The sequence below is a fragment of the Nannospalax galili genome, unplaced genomic scaffold (assembly GCF_000622305.1).
Source record: "Nannospalax galili isolate Female #2095 unplaced genomic scaffold, S.galili_v1.0 scaffold344, whole genome shotgun sequence".
NCBI lineage: Eukaryota > Metazoa > Chordata > Mammalia > Rodentia > Spalacidae > Nannospalax > Nannospalax galili.
Genome location: NW_008352153.1, coordinates 468285 through 481514, shown reverse-complemented (window position 1 = coordinate 481514; position 13230 = coordinate 468285). Strand labels below are relative to the sequence as shown.

The 13230-nt window shown below is 37.5% G+C and overlaps 1 protein-coding gene across 11 annotated transcripts in view; it reads right to left on the bottom strand.

The window, feature by feature from the left end:
• Positions 1 to 13230, bottom strand: part of Birc6 (baculoviral IAP repeat containing 6) — a 218539-nt gene that overhangs the window by 14571 nt on the left and 190738 nt on the right. For 10 of the 11 annotated variants that reach the window (XM_029554048.1, XM_029554054.1, XM_017802184.2 and 7 more), the window contains 4 exons: positions 4873 to 5018; positions 3919 to 4029; positions 2975 to 3192; positions 68 to 229 (listed from right to left, as the gene is read on the bottom strand). In XM_029554048.1, the coding sequence (XP_029409908.1) occupies positions 68 to 229; positions 2975 to 3192; positions 3919 to 4029; positions 4873 to 5018 (637 nt within the window). Of the gene's footprint in view, positions 1 to 67; positions 230 to 2974; positions 3193 to 3918; positions 4030 to 4872; positions 5019 to 8393; positions 8567 to 13230 lie in introns of those variants that run through there. The other variant, XR_003846397.1, reaches the window with a different exon arrangement.

Here is a 13230-nt window from a genome sequence, read left to right as displayed (position 1 = left end):
TTTTGAATTACAAAGAAACTGAATCCAATAGACTGGCATTAGAAACAAATGGCCACAACTACGTTACCTTGCCATCATTATAAAGGTTTGGATTGAACCGCACACTATGTCCTCCAGTTGTTTCTAGATTCACAAGAGGTGGTGAACTGGGATAATCTTGAGGAAAATACACATCAAATTCAAAGCATCCATTTGCATAGGGGGTGTCTGCTGGCCCAGTTATCAGAACCTGGTTATACATAAACATAGAGACTTATAATAATCTTCCTTATAATCAACATTTAGAACAGTCTAAGCTGCCTCCTGGCAGCCATTACACAACTTACCAGCATGGGCAAGAGTAAAATTATAAATTTAAAATAAACACAGGACTAGGTAATGGCTTTAGATTATAAATAAAGCAATAAGGTTTTGGTGAAAATGGACTAAGAAAAAGATGCCTTATAAGTATCAAAAAAGTCTACCTTAATATCAAATACTTTAAAAAATATTTTTTATTTGTTACTTTTATTTTACGTGTATGAGTGTATTGCCTACATGCACGTGAGTGTACTCGTGTTGTGCAATGCTGAGGAGGTCAGAAGAGGGCTTTGGGTTCCCCTGGAACTGGAGTTAGGGACAGTTCGTAGCCGCCATGTGGGTGCTGGGAATCAAACCCGGGTCCCCTGCAAGAGCAGTCAGTGCTCTTAACCACTAAGCCAGTCTCTCCAGCCCCATTATATCAAATACTTTTAACTGAACTCAGGGTATAAAGAAATTTATCTTCTCTGAATCATTGATAAGTATATTAACAGTTAAAAAGTTCTCCAACATATTATGACAAAAAGGTTCGGAGAAAAGCAGAAGAGAACAGTTCAATGTGAAAATTACTTAATGAATTTCATTTGATTCAATCAGCAGATACTTATTAAGTAACAAAAAAGAAACAAAGACATTTGTAGCCAAGAGCTGTGTCCATGTGGAAGAAAGTGGCCTGAAGTGTACACAGTATTGTAACTGTGATTTACACTAGCAGGCTTGAGGCTGGTGTGATGATTTGAATGAGAATATCCCCCTTAGACTCCAAGGGTTTGGACATTTTGTTCCCATTAGGTGGTGCTGTTTAGGGACGTTTCTGAAGGTGTGGTCATGCTAGGGGTGAGCTTAGAGAGCTCTTAAGCCTTGCCTAATCTCTAGTCACTCTTTGTTTCCTGTGCCTGCTTGAAGATGTGAGCGCTTAGCTTCTGCTCCTACTCCAGCCACCTCTGCTGTCATGCCTCCCCACCATGGTGAACTCTTGACCCTTTGGATCCGTAAGCTAAATAAACTGTTCCTTTTATAAGTTCCCTTGGCCATGGTGTTTTTATCACAGCAACAGAAAAGTGACTAATATAGCTAGGATTGTTCATGCACTGCATAGTATCACAGGGGAACACTTGCAAGTTTGAAGCTGTGGGGTTTATTTAGTGGTAAAATGTTTTCCTAGGCATTACTTCTTGAAACAGTTCAAATGCTTGTAGAAAGGACAAGGTATGGCTAAACAGGAAAGGGCCACAACCTTTCCACAGAAAAATTATCCTCCGGCCAAAAAACAAACAAAAACGTCACAGACGTCAACAGATCAACAATTTTAGCTGTCTAAGGAAGACAGAATAGTTAACCTATGACTCATGAAGAATTTCTTTTAACCTGGTACCAAATCTTTAATTTTTCTTAACTTCTCAGAATTTAAGGCTAGAAAGATAACAGTGTTAAAAGAGCAAAGTACAGGGGCTGGAGAGATGGCTCAGTGGTTAAGAGCACTGGCTACTCTTGCAGAGGACTCAGGTTCAATTCCTAGTACCCACATGGCAGCTACAAACTGTCCTTAACTCCAGTCCCAGGGGAATCCGAAGCCCTCTTCTTACCTCCGTGGGCACTGCACAACACAGGTGCGTTCACATACATGCAGACAATACTCATACACATAAAATAAAAGTAATAAACTATTTTAGAAAAAGAGCAAAGTATGAATTATACATATTACTATTGTATATTACCATTACTTTACTCATAAAACATAGATTTGCAAGTATCTAGATTGCGAGAAAAGAAAAAAAGGACTACTTTTTGATGAGCAACACCATGAGAACAGCACCTTGGATGACCTTATCCTGAGAATATTTCCTTCTAATTAGCAACAGATTCTCTGGTACTATGCTTCGCAAGTGTGAGGCCAAACACAAGAAAGGCAGTACTTCTGGTGTCTCCTATAGTTTTATATGGACAGCATTCTCACCCCACCATACCATGAACTAACATTAGAAAATGACTCCTGGGGCTGGAGAGATGGCTCAGTGGTTAAGAACACTGGAAGACCTGGGTTCGAATCCCAGCACCCACATGGCAGCTAACAACTGTCCGTAACTCTAGTCCCAGGGGACCCGACAACCTCTTCTGACCTCCACTGGCATTGCTTGACACAGGTGCACTTTCCTACACACAGGCAATATACGCATACACAAAAAAATATAAATAAATAAAAATTTTTAAAAGGGTTAAAAAAAAAAAAAAAGAAAATGACTCAAGATCAGGTCTCAGCACCTAGGTCAGGCACTTGTTATCTTCAGTCTGAGGGTATGTCTCAGGCCTCTGTAAGCACCTGCACACATGCCCATATGCCTCACACTACACATATGCATATACATAATTAAAAATAAAAGTCTCCTCTTTTTGTCTTATTCTATTTTTGTTGTTGTTGTTTGAGAGAAAAGGTCTCATTACATAGTCCTGGCTTGCCTGGATTCCACAATGTAGATCAGGCTGGCCTCAAACTCAAAGATCTGCCTCTGCCTCTATCTGCCTCCCAAGTACTGGAATGAAAAGGATGAGCCACTATACTTATTTTTAAAAAAAGACTACTTTTACCATTGTCCAAAGTGGACACCAAAATTTGTTAAAATGAAGGACTATATACATAGCCCGTCACAGAGGAGGGACAAAGCTGCTTTTCTACCTTCATGATGTCAAGTCGTTCCTCATCACAGCGCACAAATACACTGGAGGATGAAGACAGAGGCAGGGAAGTTGACAGAGTCACAGCTTCCTGTGCAAGCCGGCGGGCTCTGGCAGCACTGTTGGCATCACTGGCATTTTTCACCTGAGACATGTAGTGGTAATTGACTTGAAAACCCAATTTCCCATCATCATCTTCAGAAACCATCTCAAACGTATCTAAAAGACGAAGGAAAAAAATTAAGTATTGAACAAAGCAGAGAACTATTATGGGAAACAGTTACAACACAAAACCACAATACATCAGTAATCTTTGAAAGTAGCAGGGCTAGGAACAGAGCTCAGTTATAAGAGCACTTCCTCAGCAAGCGTGAGACACTGGAGTCAAACCCCAGCACTAGAGAATGTGGAAGAAAAGAAATTTCTTCTGCATGCTTTGTAGATATTTCCCTACGTTTTTATTTTTCTAGGTTCCTGCAGTGCTTTTCCTGAAGTTGTAATTTAGAAATGCTGTAACTAACACTATAAAGATGGCTCAGTGGTTAAAAGCACTGGCTGTTCTTGCAGAAGACCCAGGTTCAATTCCCAGTACCCACATGGTGGCCAACAACTGTCCATAACTCCAGTTCCAGGGAATCTGACAGCCTCTTCTGACCTCTGCAGGCACTGCACAATTCAGTTGCACTCATATACATGCAGGCAATATATTCATACATATAAAATAAAAATATTAAAAAATTGTGGTAACTACACAGATTCAGGAAACAAACACACACACACACACACACACACACACACACACACGAGAATTTGTGACACAATTCTTCTGCCTCAGCCTCCAGTACAGTGTGATGATAGGCACATGCTATCCTACCTGGCTCAGGCCTAAAAACCTTTAATTTCAAGTGAAGACAACATCTCAGTAGATGAGAAATTTCAACTTACCAAACTGTAATTTCTTCATAACAGCCACATATTTTTCTTCAAGTGATTTTAATACTGACATGGGCTTGGGTTTCATAGCCACCTTCTTTGAGTATTCACCTAATTTCTTTTCTGTTTTTTAATAAATCAAGATAAATAACATAAGTATCCATTTTAAACATGTTGTATTAGCATACATTACATAATAATGGGCTTTCATTATGACTTTTCATACATGCACATAATATATTTCAATCATACTCATCTCCACTATCCTCCTCATCTCCCTTGAATACCTGGTAATCCCCTCCCTCCCCTCAACTCGCCTTCCTTTCTACTTCCATGTCTTTTTGCATGACATTAAATATTTTTTTAATTTTAAAGCTCAAGTTCGGAATTACAAATTTTTCCCTAATTTTCACAACTATCTTCTTGTTTAATCATTTTTGAGAAAATTTGCTTTTCTATTTCATAAAAGGAAAAACAAACTCAACTTTTTAAAACAGCAGAAATGAAGCAACAGATACACTGTCTTTTGTTGCTAATATAGTAAGTGTCACTGTAAACTGAGATGAGTTGAGAAAATGTCTCCTTAATGATACAGAAGAGGCTGGCCTTGAATTTGTGATTCTCCCACTTCTGCCTCCCAAGTGCTAGGATTACATGTGTGTGCCCCACTGTGACCAGCAAACAATGCACTAAGCCCAAACAAAATGGTACTTCTCAATTTCATTATTTTTGATGAGAAGAAAAGAGAAATTTAGGAAGCATGCTCTCAATTTACTACAGTTAAACAACTATAGAAGATATGAGTATCTTGAAATGAGAAAATACTTCTAACTAAAACCTAACAAAGAGCAGCACCTAACAGAGAACAAACTTTCAAGTACAAGAACTTGCCTGAATACCAGTACAATAAAGCGGGGGGAAGGCAGTATTTACTAGCTAGGTAACATTGAGTGAGACAGTGCTGACCTTGATTTGCTTGCCGCAAACTGGTGGTGGCAGCATAAACGATCTCAGCAGTCTTCTGGATGTCTGGTACCAGAAGAGTTAGTCCTTCTGGTTCCTGATCAGATGCATCTGGTTTCATGCCTGCTTTAACATTTTCCCTTTTAGATCTGAATTATTTTTTAAACATGGAAAGAAATGCAGGGAAAATGAAGTTTTAGGACTGAAAATAAAAATGCTTTCAGTCAGTAACTGGTTAAAAACAACAGTGAGAGTGTGTACTACATCTGCCATAGATGGTGCAAAGTAGGGGAGCTCTAAGTTAGACTCAGTACTGCTTTTGAGTCAGACTAATAGCTAGGATAATCAACAAAATTATGGACATGTTTTTTCCTTACAGTTAAAAGACAAAAATAAAGATTATACAAATACCATGCCAAAAATTCAAATACTTGATACATCCTTAGAGCCACACCTAAAAACAGATTTATTTATAAATTCCCAGAGACATCACTTCTATTCCTACAAGTGACAATCAGCTATTTCCTAACTTCTACAACCTTGGAATTAAAAAAAAAAAAAGATTAAAAACAAAAACCACATGTGAATTTTTAATACTACTTGTATTTCACTAAATGTTCATTTTGAAGAGTTAAAAAAGTTATTATTTCAGAGGAAAGTGTAGGTTACTACAATGTGCAGTGCTATACACTAGACCTTGAATTAGACCCTAAACATTAGAATATAATCATTTCAAAAGTACTGTTCTTTTCAGGACCTAAAATACACCCAACCTTGTATCAAATTATCATTAACAGGATGGGTCAAAGCAAGGTTTCAGTGTATAGGGCTCTGAATTTTTCAATGAATAACTACAGTATCAGTTCAATAAAGATTCAATAAAAGTCACAACTAAACAATATTTTTTCTTCTACTGCAACTTTTTATATTATTCACCTTAGATTTTTTAAAAAAATTTTATATCCTTGTTGATTCAGTAAACAGGAGCTTTAAAATAAACTGAAAGCATAAAGGTTTATGAAACATTCGTAAGATACAATCTAAAACTATGTAGCACTTATTTTTCTAGATGAATACCTACCAACAAGAATACTTAACCATTATATTAAAATAATATTTTTACAGAGGAGGCATAGAGCCATAGAGGACTATCATTAAAAATTTGCAGGATGTTGAAGAATCTCTAACAGCATGCAATCTACATACAAAAATGGACTTTACTACAAAGACAAACTTCCACTCAAAAGCAATTCAGTGCGTAAGTACAGGTACACAGTGAGGAACAGCCTAAAGAGCTACTCCTGGTGGGCAGCAGCAGCAAATGAATACAGTACTAATGCTTGTGCTTTGAATTTGTAGTAGTCAAAGACACTACTACTCCACAGATATTCTACCTAGTGGTATATACGATCTCACCTAGCTAGATGAATTAACTGAAAAGGCACAATGCATCATTGGATTATTGTCCTTATCCTCTCTCAAATATAAGAAGTCACAGAAAGCAAATGACTACATTCCCTTGCCACCCAGAGAACAACTCAACATATGTTGTACTGAATACCACATAACCCATCAACCTCAATGTATATGCATACAAACATGTATTTATATTTACATATAAGGAGAGGATAGTGAATTTAAAAATTTTTATTATTGTATATATGAGTGCTTTGTTTGCATGTATGTAACTGCACCACATGCATCCAATTTCATGGAGGCCAGAAGAGGGTATTCGGATCTCCTGGACTGGAGTTATGGACAGTTGTTAGCTACCAGGAGGGTTCTAAGAATTGAACCCAGGTCCTCTGCAAGAGCAGCCAGTGCTCTTAACCACTGAGTTATCTCTCTAGCCCCAATAAATGAAATTTTTTATTGTGTTTTATTTATTTTTATTATATGTGTATGAGTTATAGTGAATTTATTTTATTTTACTTTATTTATTTATTTATTTTTGGTCTCTTTGAGACAGGGTCTCACTGTAGCCCCAGCTGTCCTGGAACTCACTATGTAGACCAGGCTGGCCTTCAACTCACAGAGATACGCCTGCCTCTGCCTCCTGAGTGCTGGGATTAAAGGCGTGCACCACCACGCCCAGCATAGTGAATGTTTTAAAATTGAAATACCAGATACTTTTACTGCCAGATTCAACCAAAACACTGTCTTTTGTAACTTTGAAATAAAAGTGAGTCTACAGTTTAATAGAGAGACTGACCATTTCTGAAAGAAATGATTCTGGTACAAAAGTTCAAAATAGGTTGTCAGTTGCATTTATCAGAAGTTGTTAATAATTCCAAGCACTGAGAATTAAGAAAGGAAAAAAAGTTCTTTACAATACCTACTCTGAATTTACAAGGACTTTTCCAATTCTAAATAATCATTACTGAGTTTCAAAAATTGGGAACTACTAGGGACATTAAAGTATACTAAGGAGACAGTAAGTTATTTGATGAAACATTTAAGTTTGCATTTAAAATGAAATGTAGAGAACTGTCCTAAACCTATCATCAATCACCTGACCTAGTACACTCTTAGTAGTAAAGATTTCACTTTGTCTTGAAGCCAAATTAAGAAGGTAGACATAAAAGGAAAGTTCACTGTTTCATCCAACAACATGGAGAGTGAACCAAATGGATGTAATTTAGGGCTTTATTATATTTACCACCCTGACATACAGGCTTATCCTCAGAAAACCACTGATTCTTAATTTCCACTCCTGCTCATGAATAGTAATTTATTAGGTGCATTTTTTTTTTTTTTTTTTTTTTTTTGGTCTTTTTGAGATAAGAGTCTCCCTGTAGCCCCAGCTGGCCTGGAATTCGCTATGTAGACCAGGCTGGCCTCAAACTCACAGAGATCCACCTGCCTCTGCCTCTGGAGTGCTGGGAATTAAGGCATGCCCCAACATGCCCGGCTTTGTTTGCAATTTTTTTTTTTGAAGCAGGGTCTCCCTGTAGCCCCAGCTGTCCTGGAACTCATTATGTAGACCAGGCTGGCCTTGAACTCACACAGAGATCCACCTGCCTCTGCCTCCCAAGTGCTGGGACTACAGGTGTGCGCCACCACACCCGGCTATTTGCAATTTTAAAAAGATTAACAACAGGCATTAACAGAGTATATATAAATAGAATGGTATATTTCATGTATTTTTAACCAAAATTTAAAAGTTCAAGAATCCAGAAATTGAAAAAAAAAAAAAAATCACACCAAGTTCATAAAAGCACTTATTAAAGATAATGGCTGAATCATAACACAGATGCCTTTTAGATCTTCCAAAATAGATTATCAAACACTTTTTACTTGGATAGCCACCTTATCAAAAACCTACAGAAAAAAAAGTATAATCTCTAAATGGTGACAGTATTCAAATATGTGACAGGTGGTGACAGGACAAATACTACCTGCCTACTAGTGATTTTAACTATTCATTGTCTGACAGCAAACTAAAGCCAGAAGACTCTTGTCTATTAAAGTTGCAGGTTACTGTCAACCCATATGTAGGCCCAGCTCATGAAAAAAGGCCATACCTTAGCTCACATCCTGAAGTCTGTGTGAAAAGCTATTTGAGTTCAAGGCACCTAGCTGGAAGTAGGTCTCTGAGACTGACAATGGATCCAACATGGTAAAAGCAATCAGCGACGGCCGCTACCATGGTATCCGCTGCTTTGTGCAAACGTTGAATCTGGTTGTGATCACTGTCCTGAAGAAATACGAGGAAGCAACTGAAGTTTCTACTATTGCAAAGAATTATCTGTACACATTTTCCACTATGCTGTGAATTTCAACTAAATAGCTAATAAATCAAATAAAATTTGGCTCTGAGAATAGAAGCTAAACTAGGATGTGAGCAAAATGGGCAAATCTTTCTCAAAACAAAAGATTTAAAAACAAAACAAAAACCAGACCTCAATGTTCAGTTACATTAACTGTCTCTACTAATACTGCTGCCCAAATCGAGTTAGACATTAACTGTGAAAATACCATATCAAAATTGTGTGCCTTTATAATTCACAAGCAGAAAAAAGCTTTATACAGCTATTTTCTTGGTAGGACAATAGGAAAGATCTCTTTAATCCCCTAAACTCCTAATTCTAAAGCCGACACAATTCTAAAGTACCACACAATTGAAATAAACATTCACAAAATACAGGCACATGAAAAAGTTATCTGAAAACGTAGATTCAGAACTACTAGGAAATAGCACTTTAAAAGAAACTGTCAGAGAACAAAATGTTTATATTTATCTACAAAACAATCATAATACTGTTTTCCTTTCCTTAGTCTTAAAACCCTCTGCCAAGAATTATAGTTTAAAACAAATTAAGATTGAAAGTAAAATGAAAGATTTTTGAAAATTTTCAACTGTGAAGAACTGGAAAGCATAAAAGTGATTGGTGAGATGACTCATAAATAAGGCAAAGGCCTCTGTGAGATGTGTCCCACCATGAATTTAAAGCTTAGGTTTTAATCCTATTTCTTTTTGGCTTCACTTAGAATTCTTTCTAGCTTTAATAACTAGCACAGTTTTTAATGATGAAAATAAGAGTATGTGCGTTGGGGGTGGGGGGACAGGGACTACGATGCCTTGGGAATAAATGTGCAGTATTAGGAAGCACTTAAAACAGAGGCATAAGAAAAATCTTGATACCTATACTGGGTTATAGTAGTTTTTAGGCTCTATTGACCATCATCAGATATAATAAAGGTATTGCATGCCACTGCAGAATGGAGGTCCCACAAATACTATGCTTCCCCAGTTTACCAAGGGACAAGACAACTGAGTTTAGGGGCTGGAGAGATGGCTTAGTGGTTAAGAGCAATGGCTGCTCTTGCAGAGGACCTGGGTTCGGTTCCCGGCACCAACGCTACAGCTAACAACTGTCCATAACTTTAGTTCCAGGGGATCCGATGCCTTCTTCTGGCCTCCACAGGCATTGCAAGACAAGGATACATTTGCATACAAGCAGGCAAAACACTAATATACAGAAAAAAATTATTAAAAATAATACAATTTTTTTTTTTTTTTAAAAAAGGACTATCTGAAGGCAAAGCAAAGGAGGTATGGCATTTTGGAAAAGTTTTAAATACGCTCCTACAAAATCCATGTTGAAGGATCTTAAAACAAGAGAATGTGATAAAAAAGCTAACAGGGCATTTCTATCAAATATGACAGGTTTCTCTTTACCAGAAAGAACCTGTAAGATAGCTAAGAGTGGAAATAAAGGGATGTGTGAGTACTGCCAGGGAAGTTTCCTGTACAGAACACTTTACATTGAATGCGATATGTTCTGTTCTGATAGCAGTTAAGACTTTTATTTTTTGGTCTTTTTAAGACAGGGTCTCACTGTAGCTCCAGCTGTCCTGGAACTCACTAGGTAGACCAGGCTGGCCTTGAACTCATGGAGAGCCACCTGCATCTGCTGGGATTAAAGGCATGTGCCACCTCGCTCAGCTTTCTGAATGGCAGCAAGTACCGCTCTCAAATTTTTGGTGAAACCATGAAATATTGAATAATGTACAATATGATTTGGCTGGAGTCCAGCAGTTAATATTTTCACAGAAGATCAGAGATAAAATAATCACCTTGCTTCTCTCTCTGAAGAAGTAGTAAAAGGGTCACATTTACTCAAAAGTAAAACCAAACTGCCATAGCTATATGTGGACTTCATTCTGAGATAATGTAGGATGAGGTGAGCAGCAGGGATGAACCTCACCAGAACTGGTACTTAAAAACCAAAGAGGTGGGTGGATGTGGCAGCACATGCCACACAGGCAAATCTTTGACCAGACGGTCTACACAGAGAGTTACAGGTCAGCCAGGGTTGCATGGTAAGACCCTGTCTCAAATAAACAAAAACAGAAAAGCAAAACTGAGAAATTTTGTTTTGCTTTTGAGATGAGTTCACAATCCTTTGCCCATGCTGGTCCAAAACTCTTGGACCCAACTATTCCTCTTGTCTCAAAAACAACACCCTCCCCACCAAGTGCTTGGTCTTCACAACATGAGGTAACAGAATTTCATTCAATAGCCTAATTATACTTTTGTTTTTTAATCTTTTTTAGAGACAGGGTCTCTCTGTAGCCCCAGCTGTCCTGGAATTCACTTTGTAGACCAGGCTGGCCTTGAACTCACAGAGATCTGCCTGCCTCTGCCTCTCAAGTGCTGGGATTAAAGGCGCGCGCCATTACGCCTGGCTTACATTATACTTTTACATACATATTATTGGGTTATTGACACTGTAAGTCCTTTTATTAAATTGACAGCATCTTCTATTTGATGCTGCTGCTGTCCTTGACCTTGCAACCTCCTGACAGTCTCCCAAGAAGTCCTGACAAGAGCAACAGTCCACAACACCTGGCCCTTCATTTAAAAAAATAATAGCCCAAGGCTGGGCATGGTGGCACATGCCTTTAATCCCAGCACTTGGGAGGCAGAGGCAGACAGATCTCTGTCTATGAATTCAAGGCCAGCCTGGTCTACTTAGTGAGTTCTAGGACTGCTGGGGTTTCAGGGAGACACTGTCCCAAAATAGACAAAACAAACAAACACCCCCCAAAATAATAGCCCAAACGGAAATGTTGAACAATAACTGGCCAAAATTGGGCAGTATTTCAAGATAGTAATAAAATTCAGGGCTGGAGAGATAGCTCAGTACTGGCTGGTCTTGCAGAGGACTGGGTTTGATTCCTAGCACTCACAATGGCAGTTAACAACTGTCCTAACTCCAGTTCCAGGGAATCCGACACCCTCTTCTGACCTCCGAAGATATTGCACAATAGGGGTGCACTTACACACATGCAAGTAATGCAAAAACTAAACTAAAATAAAATAAAGATAGTAATAAAATTCAAGGCATAGAAAACAATACTGCATTTGAGCCACACAAAGAAAACAACTTTACAACCAATATAATCCACTAATCTATTCAAGTAGCTATGCAACTAGCCTGAAAAGCCAGTAGAAAACTACACACCATCAATGAAAAAATTTCAGAAAATTTATTTTTATTCTTTTCTAACTTTACCAAACAACTGAGCAAGAAAAACACAAAACTGGTTTAAGTTAATTTATACTGGTTTAAGCTGAGTCATGTAAGTGATCATAAAGAGCTCTTGGCTGCTAATTCATTAAGCAGACAGACATAAAAAAATGTAAGGTTTATTTTGGTTTGTATGCTTGCTAATTATTAATTAAGCATAACTAAGATAACTAAGAACTACACTGCTTTTAATGTTTTATCATTGTCCTAATTCATAAATTCTTCAGGAGAATCAATAAAAAGGAAAACACAAGAAAAATGATAAAATATCTATTGCTGTATGTGCTTCCAGAGATTAAAGGACATGGTGGGTTTTTCTTCAAAATTTCATTTTATTTGTGTGCACTGTGTGTGATGTGTATGATGTGTGTGTTAGTGCAGGTGCACATGTGGAAATAGAGGACAACTTTGGTGAGAGTTGGCTTTCTGTTTTCACCATGGGTTCCTGGACTGAACTCAGGTCATCAGGTTTGTTTAGCAAGTGCTGTTATCCCATGGAGCCATTTCACCAGTCTAGGAGATGTTTTTTAAAATTAACTCTCAGATTTTCCTTTAGAGCATATACATCTTTTGCTTTTTAAAATTAAGAATAATTTTGAATTTACTGTCCACATTTATATTATTTTTACATGCTATAAATACCTAGCTCATAAACCATTGACCCTTCTACTACCATTTTGAGCTTATAATTCACAAACAAACATAACTGCTCTTTGGAGATTAAATTTAATTTAGTGAATATACTGACTAGATATTAGGAGAGCTGAATTCTGATCATGGCTCTTTAAAAGTCACAATCTGCACAGATCTTTATTTCTCATTTGTAAACAGAGGCAAGCTGAATTCTAGAAGCCCTGACAGCTATAATAACCTCTAGATTATACAGGTAATTATACAGGTAAGTTACTGTGATGTCGCCAGAAATATTTGGTATAAGTTAAAAGCAATAGCCTTCAGATTCAATACTGAGACTGCCTGAGGTACAATGAAATCCATTATTTTATAGATTGGTCTTGTCTCAGGTGAAAGAGAGCTAATATAAGGCAATTGATGAAAATAAAATGACCATTTTACATAAATGTCAGACCACTGAGGTAAGTCAACAATTTTAAAGTTATATAAGTTTCACATCAAATGATCAAGAAACTACTAGGTGGTGAAGGTGCATAAAAAGGTAAGTGCCTGGACTGAGCCACCCAATACCTCTCTATTCATTAATACTATGTCCCAATACTCTTTTTGTACTTCACAGGAATCAGGAGTTGTTGAACTAAATCCTAGCTTTGTTACTTACTATTGAAACCAAAGTAGCAGCATCTGTAGC